At 37.5% G+C, this 21150-nt stretch overlaps 1 protein-coding gene across 2 annotated transcripts in view; it reads right to left on the reverse strand.

The window, feature by feature from the left end:
- Positions 1 to 4225: 4225 nt before the first annotated feature.
- Positions 4226 to 21150, reverse strand: part of SMC5 (structural maintenance of chromosomes 5) — a 111846-nt gene continuing 94921 nt past the window's right edge. The window contains exons 18-25 of one of the 2 annotated variants that reach the window (XM_067744187.1): positions 13681 to 13806; positions 11167 to 11211; positions 10626 to 10721; positions 10054 to 10158; positions 9719 to 9838; positions 7860 to 8039; positions 7688 to 7783; positions 4226 to 6531 (exon numbers count right to left, since the gene is read on the reverse strand). In XM_067744187.1, coding sequence (XP_067600288.1) covers positions 6388 to 6531; positions 7688 to 7783; positions 7860 to 8039; positions 9719 to 9838; positions 10054 to 10158; positions 10626 to 10721; positions 11167 to 11211; positions 13681 to 13806 — 912 coding nt within the window. In that variant the 3' untranslated portion in view covers positions 4226 to 6387. The remainder of the gene's footprint in view (positions 6532 to 7687; positions 7784 to 7859; positions 8040 to 9718; positions 9839 to 10053; positions 10159 to 10625; positions 10722 to 11166; positions 11212 to 13680; positions 13807 to 21150) is intronic. The other variant, XM_067744188.1, reaches the window with a different exon arrangement.

Here is a 21150-nt window from a genome sequence, read left to right on the forward strand (position 1 = left end):
AATTGATTAACCCTTTTCTATATTTATCTTTCCAGTGAGATTTATTCTTTCATATATTTTCTTGTTACTAATTAATACAGTTTCTTTTCAGCTTAAAGAAGTCCCACTAACATTTTTATAAGACCAGTTTAGTGGTGATACACTCCTTTAGTTTTTGCTTCTCTGGAAAACTCTTTATCTCTCCTTTAATTCTGAATGATAACACTGTCAGGTAGAGTATTCTTTGTTGGAAGTTTTTTTTTTTTTCTTTTCTTTCAGCACTTTGAAAGAGTGCCATTCCCTTCTGGCCTACAAAATTTCTGCTGTAAAATCTGCTGATAATCTTATGAGGATTCTCTTGTATGTAGCAAGTTGGCTTTCTCTTACTGCTTTTAAGACTCTCTCCTTATCTTTAAGCTTTGACATTTTAAGAAAATGTGTCTTGGTGTGGATCTCTTTGGGTTCCTCTTATTTGGAACTCTCTAGGCTTCTTGTATCTGATTGCTGTTTTCTTCCTCAATTTAGGGAACTTTTCAGCTATTGTTTCCTCAAACAATTTTTCTGCCCCTTTCTCTCTTCTCCTTCTGGGAGCCCTATAATGTGAATGTTACCCTATTTGATGGTTCCCTAAGTCCTTAAACTATCTTTTTCATTTTTTTCCCCTCATGCTGCTCTGATAGGGAGAATTCCACTGCCTTGTCTTCAGGTTAGCTGATTATTTCTTCTACTTTATTTAGTCTCTTGCTGAACCCTCTAGTGTACTTTTCAGTTGTTATTATATTCTTCAGCTCTGTGACTTCTGTTTGATACCTTATGTTTTCCAACTCTTTGTTGAAGTTCTGTGTTCATTTATTTTACTCCCCTGTTTGTTGAGCATCTTCATAATCATTACTTTTAACCCTTTATCACATAAATTAGTTATCTCCATTTTATTAAGCCTTTTTTCCCCCTGACCTCTTATCTTGTAATTTTGTTTGGAACATATTCCTCTGTTCCTTCGTTTTCTTGACTCCCTATGTGCAGTAGATAAAGCCACCACTTCTCTCAGTCCTAAAGGAATGGCCTTGTGTATCAGATGAAAGTTGTTCAACCCTGCCTTAGCCTTTGGTTTCCTCTCAAACCTTTGTGATTGTCCAAGCACCTATTATATTGTTAATAGCTCCCAGTAGTTGAGGGTGTGCCAAGACCTGTCCATGTCCCAGGGGGAGGTTCTCACTACCTAGATTCAGGCTGATAGGAAGCCAGATCCTCAGGCAGCAGCTTTTAATACTATGGAAATATATGGAGTCCTGTGGGACTCCAAGTGTAAACCCTGTTGGCTCCCAGAGCCAGGAAATCTGGAGGTATCCCTGGGTGGCAAAAAAGCTGTGGCTCCAGACAAGTGTATAAGCTGTTTTTTGGGAGATACCAGCCAGCTGGAGCAAGGCAGAGGGAGAGCACCAGGATGGCATCCATGGCCTGTATCCCTTGAGAACTTCGTAGGCCACTCGCTGTGTGCCAAATTTGAAGCCTGCTTCTCAGGCCAAAGCTCCAGGACAAGTAAAGAGGCCAACTTCACAGAAAGACTGGGGTGAGGGTATATTTCAGTCTGCTCTGTGTGCAGTGTTCTGCCAAGAACCGTCTCTGTGATAGCCACAGTCCTGTGGGGCCCAGGAATGCAAGCCCCCCTGGCCTTCACAGCCAGCCAATCAAGGGCCGTCTCTTGGGCAGAAGCTGCAAAAAGTGAGGACCGGATATAAAAACCAGGGTACCAGACGTGTAAAGCTCCCCTCTGGGAGACACTGGCACTCTGGAGCATGGCAATGAGAGAACTTGAAGATAGTACCCCTCTCCCAGACCTCTGGAAAATATTGACAGCCCCCAGAAGTGTGATTAATCAGAAGCCTGTCCCTCAGGCTGCAGCCATTTTTTATAGGCCTTCTGCACAGACTGAACTCCTGGGTCTGTTGCCTCTTGCTGTTCTCTGGGGATGGTAGCTATTTAAGAACTCTTTCTCCATTGATTATTGTCCTGTGGGACCCACTGGCATAGGCCCCATGGCTACCAGAGTCAGGCAGTGTAGAGGTGCTTGCTGGCAGCAGCCACAAAAATTGGGGCACCGGATTTTTCTGGTGACACTGATTCTTATAGTCCTATGGGACCAGGAACACAAGCTACCGTGGCCTCCAGAGCTAGGCGATCAAGAGGTGTTCTCCAGGCAGTGGCCAGCAAAATAAGGGCACAGATGCATGTGAAAGCTCTCACCCGAGGGACAGTTGTGCTCTGGAGCATGGCAAAGGGAGAGTATGAAAATAGCACTTGCCAGTCTCTGTCCCCGGAATGTCCTAGCCAGCTCCCAGATGTGCATGTCAAAGTAGATGCCTGCCCTCAGGAAGGCTGATGCTTCAATTCAAGCAGGTGAGCCTTCTTCCCTTTATGTCTGGGTGTGATATGTTGCTTCTAAGCTGGGCCCTGGGGTTGGTGAGTTTGAGCACACCAGCCTTTTAAGAGCCATTTTTCAGATCACTACTGTTTGGGTCTTGGACATAAGCCCCAGTGGTTATCAAAATTAGATTGTGGCTTGTCTTTCAGGTGTAGGTCTTAAAAGTTGGGGTGCCTGATGTGGGGTTCCAACCCTTCACTTCTCATCAAGAAGCTCCAGGTTTTGAGTTCTCTTGCAATTTGGGGCCCACCAAGGGTGGGGTTTATGGTGAGTTTGTGTTCCAGCGTCTCCTGCCCTCTTCGATGTGATTTTCTTGCTTGCCTGATGTGTAGTCATCACTCGGCCAGCCTTTAGGTTTTTTTTAAGAGGAATTTTCCATATGTAGCTGTAGACTCAGTGTGTCTGTGGGAAAAGGTGAGTTCAAGATCTTCAAGATGGGGTTCGCCATCTTGAACTGGAATCTCCACCCTAAACTAAGTTTCTTGATAGTGGAATCATATGCAGGCTCTATTTTTTATTCAAAATACACAGCATAGTGCTTTCCCAGTGGTACACGTAAATAAGGATTGACTACGTGAATAATGGAATAAATATGCTCAAATATCTGTCAGTGTTGTGAGAAAGGGCATTCATTCATGCTACAGTTACTGAGTGCTTACTATGTACTGATAAGCATTTTTCTATGTCCTGGGGAGGTAGCAATCAACACAAAAAAGTCTGTGTCTTCAGAGAACTCAGAGTCTAGTAAAGAAGACAGACAAGGAACAAAATACATAATGATAAGTAGTGATAAATGCTATGATGAGAAACCAGGGTAAGAGCACAGTAGAGCAGCTTAGGGATGCTATTTTAGATCAGGGTAGAGTGGGGAGATATGTAGAAATCTTGAAGGCTGTGACAACTGGATTTTTATGAGTGTGATGGAAAACCTACCAAGTCTTTTCTCTGAAAACAATGTCAATAGGCCATAGGGTAATCAGTTATCTCCTTGGGTCTGTGGCAGAGACTCCTGCTTGTCCCCAGTATTCACCCTCCCCCTCTTGAGTAACAGTGGCTGAAGTTTAACTAGTTACATAGACACATAAGTAAAGATGACATATTCGAGGCTCTCTTGCAGGCCATCTAAGGTTTCAACCTAAAAATATTTATACTTGCCTTATAACTGGTTTCTTTAGGTGGTTTAAACCTTTTTTTCTTTCATTTCTTGACTCATTTAGACTAATTTCCTTGCGGGCAGACAAGGGACTACATTTTCTATCCTTTTGAACATGGACAGCCAAACACTGTTCTGTATATGGTAGGCATTCAATAAACTTTTCAGCAAATCTGAAAACCAAAATGACTCTTACGAAGGTTCAAAGTATATAAAAACAGTTCTCATTTAAAATGACATACACCAAAAGAATATGAAAATATGCATTTATTACCAACAAAGTAGCATTTCTCACAGAGTTTTTTTCCAATTACACACACACACACACACACACACACACACACACACACACAACAGCAGGACAAAATTACACTTTTTTTTTTCACTGCACTGCACAGCTTGCAGGATCTTACTTCCCTGACCAGGGATTGAACCCGGGCCCTCGGCAGTGAAAGCGTGGAGTCCTAATCACTGGACCACCAGGGAATTCCCTCAAATTATATTTTTTTACACACTAAAGATTCATACTCCAAAGAAAATAAGCACATGTCCAAAAGACAGTTAGAAAGCAGCAAGAAATCTTTCCTTTTACTTAATGCTAAAAACCTTTTAATTTCTCTCCTGATGCAAATCAATGAAGATTTTGTCATTAAAAATACTTGCTTGTCACCTTAGGGTTTTAAATATTTTATTCATCAAATCAGACTGTTACTTGAAGTTTTCACAATTTGTATGTAATTAAAATCAACTTTTACAGAAAATATGTGAAGCTTCAAGTGGCTGAGACTAATGCGCTAGACTTACTATTCTTCATAGGTCAACATTCAATGTAAAAACCAAATATTTGTCCACTAGAAAGAGAGAAATGCTTATAAACAAGGTATGGAATAAGTAAACTGAAAGGTAGTTGACCATTTTATTTTCAAACACACCTAATCTTCAAACTTCTTTTTCACATTGATAATCATTTTGCAGAAATAAGATGACTGGCACTAACTCAGACAATAAACAAACTACACCAAGCACATATTAGTAAAGATACTTTGGTGGAAAACGAAGTATTAAACAACAAAAACATTTGGTAACAACATCCATTTACTAATATGTTACCAAGGTTTTCAAGGTTTACATGAGCTGTTTGCACTAGTAAAAATGTTATTTTAAAATATTTTCATAGTATATGCATTAGACTTAGTTTAAGAGGGGAAGGCTCTTTTAAAAATTTTATGAAGAAAAAAATAGCTTTTTAAAGAGAAAATGTCCAAGTAAGAGGTTTATTTTTTGACCTAACAAGAATAATTTCAGTGGCTATTTAAGAACATACAAAACCCAAACGGACTGCAATTCTTCAACTGAGTCAAGCTGCCAAGTCAAAACAATAATTGTTATTACCGGCACAGATCCAGTCCATTGTTCAAAGATATGTCCTTGATCTAGTCCGTTATTTTACAATATTTAAAAGAATAGAATTTGTTTTGGCACTGTTAATTAATATAACGCAGAGATAAACAAATGATTTTCTCATCTAATTCTTTCACGTTGAAAGAACAGTTTAAACTAGATTTTCTAAGATAATGGGGTAGGATCAACACTAAGTTTTAGGACCTACATAAGCTTAGATTCTAAAAACATTATGGTTTTAAACAAATCAATACTTTTCCTCACTCTTTACATTAACACTGAGAAATTTCAAATATAAACTGTAGAAACCAGTATATGAAATCTTAAGAAAAATCTTACTAAAAATAATTAAGAAAATGCTTTAGAAATTTAAGATGTAAAATACAATTGACTTTAAATTAAAAAAAGGAAAAAACCACCAAAACCCAAAAAACCTCACCCACATTTTACAGGGTTATTCTTTAAAAACCCTTGGCACTTGATTTTATTCTCTGTCAATCTTTTGGTTGCATTTTTTGCATCATCTAGTGGCCACCTTGTGGCATTTCAAAGAAGTCCTGCTACCATTTTTGAACCCCAATACTTTTCCCTTCTTTGAGATACCAATATAGTATCAAGTTTCATAAAACTTTTTTTAAAGGCTCATAAAATTCCATTTCCTAGTGGAGATAAGGTATCTTTTTAATAGGAAGAAATGAATAGATTTGCCATAAATTACTATACATTAGACTAGACATTTCCATATCAAATTTTAAAAATTAAATATAACACTGGGAGAAACTGTGGCTTAAGCTGTAGAGTCATCTTTAGACTCTAAAAGTAGTTAAAACTACTTTGCAAGTAAAGCTCAGGGTTACCATGCCAACTAAACTTCTTGTAATTGATAAGCCCTTCCACTGTACCTTTGATTTGAGTAGCAAATACTTTTAAAAATGGGGACCCAATGACTTATGGTCAGAGTGCTAAGGACTCAAGAAGACTTAATTTTTACTACCAGATGATGTTCCACAAAAAGAAGTTATTACGGTCTCTTTTCTTTTTTTTTTTTTAAGATTTTTTTTTTTTTTTTTTTTTTTTTTTTTTTTGGCAGTACGCGGGCCTCTCACTGTTGTGGCCTTTCCGTTGCGGAGCACTGGCTCCGGACGTGCAGGCCCAGTGGCCATGGCTCACGGGCCCAGCCGCTCCGTGGCACGTGGGATCCTCCCGGACCGGGGCACGAACCCGTGTCCCCTGCATCGGCAGGCGGACTCCCAACCACTGCGCCACCAGGGAAGCCCTACGGTCTCTTTTCATCGACCCATTTGTATCTAATAGTGGGTTTCCAAAAATAACTGATCTTTTAGTCTTAATGAATCTCCTAACTTTTATTCAGTTGAGCCACACTTATATACAGGATTTAACAGAAAAGTCCCAAAGTTCTTGCCCTTTACTTTTATTGAGAAGGCTGAGTGAATGTAATACGGCGCCGCCTCCTTTGGAAAGCCTTTAAATTCCATCTGTTTGGTTCTAGCATATGAGGACCATTGTAGACAAATAACACCGTCATCTTTTCATTATAAGGAAGATTTTGCAGGAGCTGTAAGTGTTAAAACAAACCGTCATATAATGCTTTCCGTTACGAAGCACAACTTTCCAACCTTACATGTGTATAGTCAAATATATTATTTTATTTGTAATATGAATGAAACTCTTAAGTTCTCAATTCAATATACACCCTGCCCGACTGTGATCCTCATTTGAATTAGCGCATCTGAAGCGCGGCCTAAGGAATCATCAACATGCCTTGGGAGCCCTCTATATTCATAGGCCAAATGGGATCATACAACTTCTTAGGTTGACCCTGAAAAAGTGTGTCCTCCAGACTTTTCCTAGGATACTTCCACTCTTTTATCCACAAAACACTTCTCAAGCAACTTCTATGGTGAGGCACTGTGATAGATTCGTAGCCTGAAAAGTGTATGTAACAGGGAGGTTTGGTTTATAGGCCAACATGTTTGGTAAACAATAGGGAATTAACAGATCTAGCTACTCCACAGGGTATCTGCTGGAAAAAGAAGACAGATTATACTATTCAATAAAAAATTGAAGATAGGATTTCCAATGAAATTTTTCATTGAACAATTTAGTTAAAAAAAAAACCTGATTACATTAATAAATACATCTTTGATTACTGTACATCAGTTTTATAATTGACCCACAAAAGAAAATTTCCCATTGTAATGGTCCTAGCTTATGGAAAATTCTCTGTGAAGATAATTCTTTTTCTTTCTCCAAAGTTAATATATGAACAGAAGATCACGGGGTACTTAGGATTGCCTCTGGGCCAAGTCAGTGGCAGTGGTGAATTAAAAAAGGGCAGAGCACAGCACCAAAACAGACCTTTCTGGAGAAATGAGAAGGACCAGCGTTCTAGGGTTTATATTCTCCTGTCATTTTTTAGTGCTAAAAGAGGAACTTCTTTAGAGGAAGAATAAGTGCCAAAAGCATGGAGGAAATCTCAGTTCTAGAACATAATACTATGCCTCCTATGTTTCTTCCTCTGATAACAAGGTTTCTGATTAAGTATGTCACTGGAACTTGTCCCCTTTAATAATATAAATATTACTATAATCTTTTTAGTTCTATTTTGGGAGTGTTCCTGCTCATATTTACATACTGGGCCAAAATCTGCTACATGTTTTAGCCACGAGGGACTTCTGAGTATGAGTATTTTTAGGTTACTTATTACCTACCTTTGGTGTAATAAAGAAATACTGAGATGTGTTTTCTTTACAAGCAGTATTTACAACCATTTCAAACACTCTCCGTTCATTGATTGGGTCCATTCCCTAAACAATGACAATAATGATTAGATTTAAATCTATTACAAGATACAGTGAAACCCAATAAAAGAATAAGCTATACCTGATTGATTTCATCAACTACTCTGAATGGACATCTATTAAGCTCCTGAAGTGCCATCAAGTATAACATGGTAGAAACGCTTCTTTCACCTCCACTTTGATGATGAGGAGTTAATTCATGTAGTTGAGTGCTACTGCGAAATTTGACTCTGATTCGAATTCCATATTTATCATAGTCTTCCTATAAAACATTTAAAAAGTTGATGAAAGGTGAGAGTTTTCTCTGGTAATTCCATACAATTTTTTGAAAATAGACTGAATCAATCAATTATAAGAGTAAAGAACTTAAAACCTCATGATATTAGTTTTATCTAAATAGATCCTTGAGAGACCTCTAGAGCTTGCAGAGAGTAAGTGGTTCTAATATTTTACTGTTTCAGTTTATTTATAAAATACGGTTTTAAACCATTCTGCTTTATAGAATGGTTCTGAGGATTAAACAAGATAAGCCTAGAAGTGCTTGGCACAGTGTCTGGTACATAGAAAGTATATTATAAATTATATGTTATAACACATCCCTTCCTTCTAACAAGCCCACACTATGTAGATGACAATTCTCATGGCAGGTCTAATATCTTACTAAAACTTAAAGTGAAATGATGTTTGCTATCCTTATGTCTCACACTAAGCAGATAAAGGAGTCATGGGGCAAAGTTCCTAAGGGGAAATAAAGGTGCTACCTTGCTTTATAAGGGAAAAATTTCAACATTTACCAAATTAGAACCCTAAAATAAGCTTAATGTATCTACCATCAACTAGTCTCAACTATGATCAATACTTGACCAATCTTGTTTCATCTATAACTCCACCCACTCCTCTTTCCCAATTATTTTGAAGCACATCCCAGTTCATCTCTTTACACATTTCTTTTTTAATATGTATATTTTTTTGATGTGGACCATTTCTGAAGTCTTTATTGAGTCTGTTACAATATTGCTTCTATTCTATGTTTTGGCTTTTTGGCTGAGAGGCATGTGGGATCTCAGCTCCCCGACCCAGGGACTGAACCCACACCCCCCTATACTGTAAGGCAAAGTCTTAACCACTGGACCACCAGGGAAGTCCCTCTTTACACATTTCTTTTTTTTCCCAAATTAATTAATTAATTAATTTATGGCTGTGTTGGGCCTTCGTCTCTGTGCGAGGGCCTTCTCTAGTTGTGGCAAGCTGGGGCCACTCTTCATCGCGGTGCACAGGCCTCTCACTATCGCGACCTCTCTTGTTGCGGTGCACAGGCTCCAGATGCGCAGGCTCAGCAGTTGTGGCACACAGGCTCAGCCGCTCCGCGGCATGTGGGATCCTCCCAGACTGGGGTTTGAACCCGTGTCCCCTGCATCGGCAGGCAGACCCTCAACCACAGCGCCACCAGGGAAGCCCCTACACATTTCTTAATGGAAATCTTATTTTACCCACAACTGCAATGCATGAACGTAGCTCAAGAAATTAGTATCAAATTTCTAAATATTTTTATTCTTGTGAACTCAAATTTTTGATCAAAAGGAAACCACTGATACTATACTATGTTTCAGTTATGTTTACCAATTTGTTTATGACTCTTCAAACGAGTAGTAGATTCAAAAAGCAATGCATTTGCTTACCACACCTGAATAACCATTACTTAGACTGGATATGAAAAGACTTTGTAAGGTATTAGTCACTAATCTCCAATGTCACCAAAAAAAAAAAAAAAAAAAAAGTGAGTCTGATGGAATCCCATATATGGTCTTTTCCTTCCTTAGGACAATTTTTTTGTAAGCAAAATTTTCACAGATATAACTTTAGAGTAAATAAACAATTTACATGTACTTTTAGCATATAATTAAAATTACTTGCCAGGAAACATTTCAAATGCAATTTTACCTCATTTTCTGTATGGAGATCAATTTCACCAGCACACTGCATGGAACTAAAAAAATTGCTAAATTTTTCATTAATTTTTTCTACCAGCTCTTTTAAAGGATTCAGCCACCTTTCTTTTACCTGCAAGTAAAGGCAATATAAAAACACAATTTAAAAAGTGTCCTTGCATTGATACAAAACTTTATATAAAACAAATTTAATATCAATATCAATCTGGTCATGAGAACATACGCTTCTAAGAAAAAATGCAATGTATCATTTCATTTTGCATTATCCTACATTCCCATATGATTAATGGTAAGCACATGAGAAAAAGAAAACGGTTGAATAATTACCTGTGAAATGTTTTCCCTATATTTATCCAGTTCAACATTCTTTATCTTTAGTTCCTCAGTTAATTGCTCTATTTCTTCTTCTCTTTTTGTGTACTCCTCAACAACCTGGCAGAAAAAAAATCTTTAAGATTAATCTACCAAAGGATAAAATTATAGAAAATTTTGCATCAATTAAAACATTAACTGAAAATGCCACTTTTGTTGCATTGTTTGTATGCAGTTAATTTATGTTCTTGTAACATACTGAAAATGCCATTTTTTATCTTTGAAAAAATAGACATTGCAGTATTTCAGGTTAGCCCAAGTATTCTTTTTATAAAGAAAAGGCACAGAACACTGTGTTCCTTAGGAAGAATCTATTTAAAATTCTAATAGATTCAGAATCTGGCATTTAAAAGCACATTGTTCCTGCTGTCTAGCTTATTATTACCAAGAGCTCCAGTACAGAGTGGGAGGCAAGTACTGGAGGGAAGTGTGTGTGTGCGCGCGCGCGCGCGCACACGTGCGTTTCTGTTTGGGGGAGGGTGTGGTGACGGTGGTGGCTGCAGTGGGCATTAGGGAAAGAGGCATACTGTAGGATTCAGTCCTGTGAAGCAAGAAGCTCTTGATCTTTCTTCAGTTAATAAAGCATCAATTTCATCCAAGGTGTTTGGAAGATCTTGGAAAGCCTAAAGAAGAAAAAAATTGTCCATTATTATAGATAGTACAGTGAAAATAGTTCAAATAGTTAAAAGAAAAATATTCTGCTGAGTTAGTAAGTATCTACTATGTGTTGAACAGCATGCTAGCACACAATAAGGAATCAAAGGAATTATAAACACGGCTTTTTGCTTTCAAAAAGCTTATACTTTAAAAGAAAACAAAATGTATATACTTAAAAACACGGGCTAACACCTTAAGGCAATGTATTAATGCTGAGTATTAAAATAAGCAGTACATATCATACAGGTTATGGAATTCAGAGAAAGGAAGTATCAGTTCATGCTACAGGAGCTACAAGAGAGTAAGAGAATTCAGGCCCAGATTCCATCTCTGGGCCTTAAAGCAAATGGCTAGGGAAAAGTAAGGCAGAGGGGAGACAGGAGCTTGGAAAAAAGAATGAGCACTGCATACCATGGGGGGTGAGGAGTTGTGTCCATTTGGAATGGTGGGTACTTGCTGAATTGGTAGAATGGGTCCAGAATATGTGGGGCATTGAAAGAGAGCAAGAAGTTAGAACTTTATACTGTACTTGTGAAGAACTACAAAAGCATCCTAAGAATCCAATTACTTTGACAGTAGAATTTCACCACAGTACTATCTTCTGAGACCATGCCACAGAGACAAATTAGAGGAGATACTTTATTGTGGGGCGAGGCAAAGCAGTACATTGCTTTTTCACCACAACCTGCTAAAGTTTATGTACTACAATGTACAAAATGAATATTGAAACCTTGAAAAAGATCCTAACACACTGCATTAATCTAATATCTTAACCTGTCTTTTTTTCCCTAACCTTTTGGAAAGCAGTTCAACTTCTATAGGCCTTCAGATATTTGTTAAGTATATTTTTCTGAATCTGACCTGTCCATTGAGATTTGAACTCACGTGCCAAACACTTGTTATCTTCATTTGACTCTTTAATAGACAAATTTAAGATGGTGAAACACAAATCTTCAACTTCCTCACCTTCCCCACCAATTTGAGCAAACTGATTTGTCCTTCAATCTTTTCCATCTCAGTAAATGAACAAATTAAGGGGTTCTCTCTCTTACCCTTCAACTCAAATCCATTACCAAGTCCTGCTGGTTCTGTCATTAAAAGATACCTCAAGTCTGTAAACTGCTCTGTGTCTAATGCTTCCACCCTAATCCATGCCACGAAAATCTCTTGGCTGGTCCAAAGCAATAATCTTCTAAATGGTCTTTGTGCTTCCATTCTGGTATCCCTACTTTATTTTCCATACAGCAGTTGGAGTGCTCTTTTACAAACGGAAGTTGTCCTACCTCTATAACTCTTCTGTTTAAAATTCTCCAGTGGGTTCCATCTCAAAATAGAGCCAAAATTCCTTCTATGGTGTATAAGGCCCTACAGGATCTGGCTTCTGCCCCCCTTTCTGCTTGGATTATAAATTGTAGCCCCACTGAGATTCTTTCTATGCTGAAACAGGCCAAGTATACTTCTGCCTCAGGAGCTTTGTATGAGCTGTTTCCTCTGCCTGGAATGCTTTTCCCTCAAACCTTCACTTGACTGATTTCTTCTCTTCATTCAAGACTCGTCTAAAATAGTATCTTCTCAAAGGAGCCTTCCCTGACACTCTAGCCCCTTACCTTGTTTTATTCTTCTTCTTAGTACCTCTTACTATCCCCGAAATAATCTGTTTGCTTTTTGATTTGTCTTCCCCACCCTCCAGACTAGAATATAAATTTCAAGAGAGAAGAAAGTATGTGTGTTTTGTTCAGTGCATGTGATATATAGAAGGTAATCAATACATTTTTAATGAACACATGAACTATGTTCTAATCTTGTTTCTTTCAAAAACAGTACCATGTATCAAGGACAGAATCATGCTACTTTCTGGAAGAAAACGTTAGTACAGATATTGTACTAGTATTTACTTATTTTATAAACACAATGTATTCTGGAGAAGGTTTATTTTTAGAAACAATAGCCCCTCAATTTTCTTACAAATATCTACTAAATTCCTATTATGTATCCAAACAGATCCATTCTCCCTAGTATCTGGGTCTGACAGCATAAAGCACAATCTTTGAGGATATGAAAATTATAATCCAAATAAGTTTTATTTCCAGTTCTATTTATATCTTTAGCAGACATTTCATTATCTAGTGAAATAGATAACATTTGAAATTAAAAAAGCCACACAAATACCAGATATTTAAAATTTTATTTCTAATTTTACTTTGACATTATTCTGAGAGAGTAAGAATGTAGGCAAGGTATTATTCCTACCTGTCAGATAAAGCTTTGGGTCACAGGGCTACCTAATTAGTGGTAGAACTTGGAAGAAAGGGCAGCATCTTCTCATTTTACTAACTGAATGATATGTCAGAATATAAAATACACATAATGTAAAGAAAGAAAGGCTCTTTTTTTCCTTTCCTTAGCAACAGATGTCAGCCATAAAGATTCAGCTCCCACTCAACCGTAAATAAACACCCTAATTTCCAGGAAAACATTTTCATTTTGCCTTCGTTTGTCTAAATATCACCTCTCTTTACTGTTCCTTATATATCAATTACTGGTACTATGTTTCCATGAAAAGCTATAACCCGTCTCCTGACCCTACCTATTAAAAGGGTGCTTGGGGAAAAAAACTTTTTACTGGAAGAATGAATGTTATGGCATTAATAATTTTGCAAAATAATACCCATGTTTTAACAACTTTAGTATGAAGCACTAAGACTGACTGGTGTCCAAGTCTGAGTATAGTGAAGAAAATTCGTTGAGCAAAATTACTTTACATACATACTCAGTTTAAAAATGGTGGCGGGGGGGTGGGGAGATCTCATATTTTATGGCACATCGTGTTTTTCATGGCCCAGTACAATGCCTAACACACTTTAAGCTTACAAATAGCTGTCTGAAATATGTTAGCTTGTAGCGTTATATACTTTTTATACTTACTGTCTGATATTCTTGAGGAATGGTCTGCTCTGCACCCAGGTTACATACTTGCCTGGCTCTCTTCATAAGTTCCCTGCATTTCTGCAATAATCTCTGTCTACTTTCATCCAACTCGATGAAATGTTGCTAATACAAGAAAAAGAAATATTTTGAAAATTTGTATGTTACTGTTAAGTCAGAGGGCTATTTTATTAAACCACCACATTATATCAAATATATTATTGAATTTTGATTGTGATAAGCAAATCATCCGAAAACATATCTCAAACCATGATTGATTTTATTGTAAAGGTTAAATTTGAACTTAAACTTCACAATATATCAGGACATTAATAATATGGCATTTCTTGAATCTGTAAGAGCTCTGAAATTTAAATTTAACTGCCTTTTTCTGAAAGTTTAATTTAGCTATGTATAATTATACTCTAATAAAATTTGATATATACAGTATGTAGGCTTCATATCCAAATACTCAGCATTCAAATGTAAGCAGAACCTTTAAATAATGTTTGATAGTTTTCCAAGCACCTTTCAGGTAGCTATCATTTATTCATGGACCCATTCGTTCCTTCACCAAATAATTACTGAGAACCTATCAAATGTCAGTATTTTATTATGCACTGAGCATACAGAAAGGTGAATAAGAAGGAAGATACACAAAGTCATTAATTACCATACAAGAAACAGCTACTATTTACTGAAAGCTTATGTGCTAGGTGCTTCACAGCACTGTATAGTATTATTATCCCCATTTTGCACATTAAAAAAGAGGAATTACACAAAGAGAGTATGTGTGTGGTGTGGGCAAGGGATGGAGGAAGGTCAGAGTGGCCACAGAAGCTATGTCAAGTGAATGATCTTAAAGGACAAATAAGAAATTACTAAGAGGGAGCAGCAGAAGGTATTCCCAGGATAGGTGATTTAAAACGTACAGGCCATGGAAGCCTCCAGGGCCTGCTTATTTAGGGAACAAGAAATTCAACGTGGCTGGAGAAGAGGTAAGCGTGTAAAAGATGAGAGTGGCAAGGTGGGCAAGAGCCAGGTGGCAAAAGTTTCATGTGTAACAAGAAGGGCATTGTGGAGGACATGGAAGCAACCTAAGTGTCCATCGTCGGATGAATGGATAAAGATGTGGCACATATATACAATGGAATATTACTCAGCCATAAAAAGAAACAAAACTGAGTTATTTGTAGTGAGGTGGATGGACCTAGAGTCTGTCATACAGAGTGAAGTAATAAGTCAGAAAGAGAAAAACAAATACCGTATGCTAACACATATATATAGAATCTAAAAAAAAAAAAATGGTCATGAAGAACCTAGGGGCAGGACAGGAATAAAGACACAGATGTAGAGAATGGACTTGAGGACACAGGGAGGGGGAAGGGCAAGCTGGGATGACGTGAGAGAGTGGCATGGACATATATACACTACCAAGTGTAAAATAGATAGCTAGTGGGAAGCAGCCGCATAGCACAGGGAGATCAGCTCGCTGCTTTGTGCCCACCTAGAGGGGTGGGATAGGGAAGGTGGGAGGGAGGGAGACGCAAGAGGGAAGAGATATGGGGATATATGTATATGTATAGCTGATTCACTTTGTTATAAAGCGGAAACTAACATACCATTGTAAAGCAATTATACTCCAATGAAGATGTTAAAAAAGAGAAAAAAACAAAGGGCATCATGGGATGCCTTCTGTGTGCCAACCATGGTTATCACCCCCATCCTATACGGTAATTAATATAATCCTCATTACCATCTTAAAGAAATGTATTATCTCCTTTTTTATATGTGGTTCAGAGATAATTAAGTTGGAAATAGCAAATGAAAAAGAAAACAGGTCTTAGCTTGCTCTTTCCATCAAACTTTGGTCTGCACAAAAAGTACCAGAGCAGGGGTGAGATAGAGGGAAGATTTGTTAAACAGTATTGATGTCCCAGCCACAAGCCAGATCTAACAATTAAGACCTCTGGGGCCAAGGCTTGGACATTTGCATTATTAATAATGTCCTGAGGTAATTTTTATGCACACAAGTTTGACAGCAAAGAAAGTAAACTAAGACAAAAGTTAGTAAAAGTATATATATACTGGACTGATCTGAAAATGCAAGCAAGCCTTTATACTGATCAGTTAGTATCAATATAAAGTTTCCTTGAATGGATTCCTTGGCTCCTACACAGCAAGAGAAATAAAAGAAAATTAAAGGCTCCCAGTCACCCTTACTCTGCTCTCTAGAGCCTATTATACTCAGGCAAATGCAAAACATGGGACAGCTAGACAGAACTAAACACTCCTCAAGTCTTCTCTTCCTACTTCCTATTCCTCTGGATCTTGCTAAAGTGAAGTATTAGAACATTATGGGAAAGAAATATTCCCAAGCTGAATATTTGGGGCTCTGGGCTTAGGACAAAAGCTCATTCAATAGTTTCCTTCTGTTTGGTGGCATGTCTGATAAAATCTTTATCAGAGGGCTTCCCTGGTGGTGCAGTGGTTAAGAATCCACCTGCCAATGCAGGGGACACGGGTTCGAACCCTGGTCCGGGAAGATCCCACATGCCGCAGAGCAAGTAAGCCCATGCGCCACATCTACTAAGCCTGCGCTCTAAAGCCCGCGAGCCACAACTACTGAAGCCCTTGTGCCTAGAGCCCATGCTTCGCAACAAGAGGAGCCACCGCAGTGAGAAGCCCATGGACCACAACGAAGAGTAGACCCTGCTTGCCGCAATGAGAGAAAAGCCTGCGCGCAGCAATGAAGACCCAATGCAGCCAAAAAAAAAAAAAGAGAGACAATGTTGTTTCTATACATACATGTTTGTGACACTATTCACATAGCACCTGTTCTTCCCCCACCCCATAATTCTTACTGAGTTTTTCTGCGGGGGTGGGGTGCAGAAAAAGTCCAATTATATAAGATAACACTGTAAATTCAGGCTAGTGAAAAGGGCTTATTTACATTTCTTCATAGAATCTAGCCTTTAACAGTTAAAAGGCCACAGAAACAGTTCATCTGTGTAAAACATAAGGGGAGAAAATGGCAAACTTACAAAATATCCCCCACCAACATTTCAGAAAAGATTACTCTGTAGGTACATACCCTGAAAGAAATGAATAAGTATTATCTTTTCTCTGAAAGTATTTTGATAAAGTTCAATTGTTATGAAAGTTGTACAGAAATACCTTGACACTAAACAAGAAAAACCTTCTCTAAGAGGGCCCTCTAGTGGAAAAAATCAGATTGTTCACAGAATTTCTTACTGAATATATGTTGCACATAAACTTAACACAGTAAATATTCTACTTAATTTATTAAAATAAGAGTGAAACAAAATGAAAGCCATTTTGGTGTGAAAGGAATTAAACTATGTTCTAGGTAGCATAAACTTATGCTTAAAAACTGGTTGTAGATCAAAACATTTCTTTCTCAATTTTCCTTTCATATAAAGAAAAGAATCAAACTTCATTCCAATTTAATTGATTGCAAATTCAAATGTTAACCATAAGTTTTCGTTCATATTGGACTGCATATATATTTTAGAAATATGAAAAGTATTTAATCTTTTCTTTAAGCAGCTTAAAATTTTAACGTCGAATTTGAAGTTTAGAAATCAGTGGTCTTCACTGACGTTTTAATATACAAGCTTACAAATTCTATTTCAATCAATCTAATAGTAAACAGTGACAATAATACTATTTACTTGGGAAAGGATTTTTTCCCGCCAAATACATATATCTCATTTAAATTGGAAAAAAAAGTCCTCTGAAGTTGTTTTTTGTGGGAGAGTAGTAAGCAGGCAGGCAGAGGAAAGAACATTAGATGAAAGCACAGAATTTCTAAATTTAGTATTAGGATAAATAAATTTAACAACTTCCAATTCTTGTAATATTAAACCTGATGTAAATCTATACTTCTTAAGGAAATATGGGCTTCATGCTAGATACACACTAAGCATCATGATATATATTATTGAATTTACTATCACAAATAGCCCTGCAAGTTAGGTACCATAATACCTATGGCTGAAGACAGTAGGCTTGGAGTGGTTAGGAACGCTGCCCAAAGTAAAAAACCAAGTAACCTGTACATCCATCTGTCCCCTCCATATCTGGATTCAGTCAGCTTATTAACTTGTCATAAAAATATTCCAGAAGGTAATGACATACTTCTGGAGATGTTTTATGGGTCTGGAACCCTTTTTCCCCTATTTGCCTTCCAATAATTTGAGGAAGTTTGAAACTCAGTGGTGGTTAGTTATCCCTATCCCTAAGTTCCTTCACGGATACAATCCCTACTGAATTTTTGTGTCAGTCTTCTTTTGTGAACTTGTTTTCATGATCAGGGTAAAAGACAAACCCTGAAGTGGCAGTAATGGTTCCTTAGTACAACCTGCAGTGTGTCCAAAGGAGGAGAGGAGGGAAGGAAGGAAGGAAGGAAATGATTTCTTTTTGTTTCAAATGCAGTAGGACAGCAGAAGAATAGGTAAGAGCAAATATGGGTAAGTGACAGCAAACATGAGAAGGAAAAAGAGCAAATGAAAGAGAAAATGAACTACCAAACACTTATTCTCTGTATCTTTTACTCATCATTCTTGACTGTTTAAAATGTGTGGTTGGTGACTATGATCAGTCAGTAACAAAACTTATCAAAACATAGTGTAAGAAATAAAAGAACCTTACAAAAGGGTTGGTTAAGACAATTATGAATAAAAAGCATTTAATAACTTTCAGATCAACATATAAAAAAGGGAAACCATGCTGCAAAATATGTTGAGGAAATATAAAATAAAGCCAGGGGTAGTATCAAGTAAGATTAGTATGGAAAAACCTGACAAGATGTGTGTGTGAGTATGGTAAGAGGCTGAAAACTGAGTGGGTATTATTTCCAGGTAACAAAATCTAGAGTGACACACAGCTAATCAGATTATTTCTCTAGACAGTATAATGTGGCCATCTTTGTAAAAAATTAGTGACTCAAAGATTGAAAACAAAACCTCCTCACAAGTACTTTCCTACTCTCCAGAGTAATTAGCTCAACTCAAAATATTACTATTTCTGCTACTACTAACAAAATGGATCAGTCACAGTTTGCACCTAATCTTAGTACATCTATGTGAACTAAGGCTGCTGAAGAGTATCTCTAACCATGTCAACAGGGGCTGAAGTCTGGGAGAGGGCTTACTCCAAAGTGAACATGATTTTGTGATACTTATGTAACATGACACCCATAGTTTTCTTAAGTTCTCATTGACAGTTAATTCAAAAACAAAACTTCAGGCAGCAGGATCAAATACTGTCTCGTGTGCCCGGACGGAAAGCTCCATATATCTGCATAAGGGGTCAATTCCTTCATGAAATCTCTTCTATAACACCATACTCAACAACCATGTTCACAGGCTCAATCAATGAAGAAACTTTGGCATGGGCTCTATCATTATTTACCAAGAGAACACACGATCTGCAGATGACTTCCCTTATGCTCCCACGACGTAAACACTGATGAGCTCTCCGTTGGAAACTTGTTTCACATCCAGCACCCACCCCCACACCCCCCACCCAAGTTTCTTTGCCGGATCTCTTCTACATATTCAGAGTGACTACTGCTACACCCGCTGCCTTCCTGTCTTCCTCCACCCCTTTTCTTTGGGTGGGGTGGAACTTTCCCCTCTTCCAACCCTCCGGTTTTTGCTCAAACTGAACTACCCACAACCCTAGGATATGGAACCTGACCTTCAGCTCCTTTTGGCTAGGTGTGTTTGTGCTTGCATACTTTAAGATGCTTACCTGCTAGCAAAATTCTTGGTTTTTTCCCATTTCTCCTAGCCATAAGCTTTTTCAAGAAGCCAGAGAGTTTGAAGAAGCTGGCTTCAGAATAATAAAGCTCTTCTTCTACTCTGATTTAATCTTTCCATTCATCTATGCAATCCTATGGCTACCCAGCCTCTAAAGACTCTTTCCACTGAAAGATACTACTATAGTTCACTTTTACACAACACGTTTGTTTCTGGTAAGTGTAAAGTGAATCATGTACAGACCACTGCCAGAAAGGAGTATATTCTAGCAAAGCAGAAGAATAGATAGGAAAGGGTACAAGGGGACTCTGAATACATGAATAGTCTTAAAACCCTGCAACAAATATGGCGAAGTGTTACATCTGTTAGAAGAGACAGTGGACACATGGATGTTATATTACTCGTTTTACTTTTGTATATAAAATTTCATACTTGAAAAAAGATTTCATAAGTTTTTTCCTTAAATTTTTCAGTTCTGAAGTGTAACTAATGGATAAATAACCTGCACATATATAAAGTGTACAACTTGATGAATTTTGACAAATATGTACATCAGTGAAACCATCACCACTAATAATGAACATGTCTATCGCCTTCAACAACTGTGTATCCATCTGTAATCCATCCCACTGTACCCTTCGCAGGTAACCACTGATTTATTTCAGTCACTAAGCATTCTGCATTTTGTAGAATTTCGTATTTTTTAGCTATTACAAAGAAAGTTGCTACACATTTGTGTACTAGTCTTCCATGGACATATACTTTTATTTCTCTTGGGTAAATACTGGGAGAGGAATGGCTGGCTCACACGGCAGGTATATGTTTAGCATTTAAGAATCTCTCAAGTGGTCTTCCAAAGTGGTTATTCACTTTAAATCTCTACTAGAAATGTATGCAAGTGCCAGATGCTCCACACCCTCACCAGCACTTTGGTTTGGTCAGTCTTAAAATTTTAAATCATTCTAGAAGGTCTGTGGTGATAGCTCATTATGGCTTTAATTCACATTTCCCTACTGACTAATAAGGTTGGGCACCTTTTCATGTGATCATTTGCTCTCTGTATACTTTAGTGAAGACTATGTTTAAATCTTTGGCCTGTTTTTTTGACTGAATTGTCTTGCTTATATTGATGATTGTTAAGAGTTCTTGTTATAGTATCTATCGGGGGTCAGCAAACTTTTTCTATACAGAGCCACTAAGTAAATATTTTAGGTTTTGAGGGCCACATACAGTCTGTTACATGTTCTTCTTTTTTTGGGTGGAGGCTTTTAAAAATGCAAAAACTATTCTTAGCTTGCAGGGACTTTACATAAACAGACCTTAGGCTAGATCTGGCCCATAGTAAGAGCCCTTCATCTAAATACAAGTCCTCTGTCAGATGTATGTTTTGCAAATACATTTCTCCAGTGTGTAGCCTGCCTTAGCAGTGTCTACTGAAAAATTTTTAATTTTGAGGAAGTACAACTTCTGATTTCTTTCCCTTTATAATTCATGCTTTTAGTGTTCTATTTATTCTATTTTGTCAAAACTAAGGTCACTAAGATTTTCTCTTATGTTTTCTTCAAGAAGTTTTATAGCTTTAGTTCTTACATTTAAGTCTATGATCCATTTGTATATGGTATGAGGTAAGGGTTGTGGTTCATTTTTTGTATGTGACTATTCAATTGTCCCAGCACTATTTGTT

Source organism: Pseudorca crassidens, chromosome 7 (assembly GCF_039906515.1).
Source record: "Pseudorca crassidens isolate mPseCra1 chromosome 7, mPseCra1.hap1, whole genome shotgun sequence".
NCBI classification, from domain to species: Eukaryota; Metazoa; Chordata; class Mammalia; order Artiodactyla; family Delphinidae; genus Pseudorca; species Pseudorca crassidens.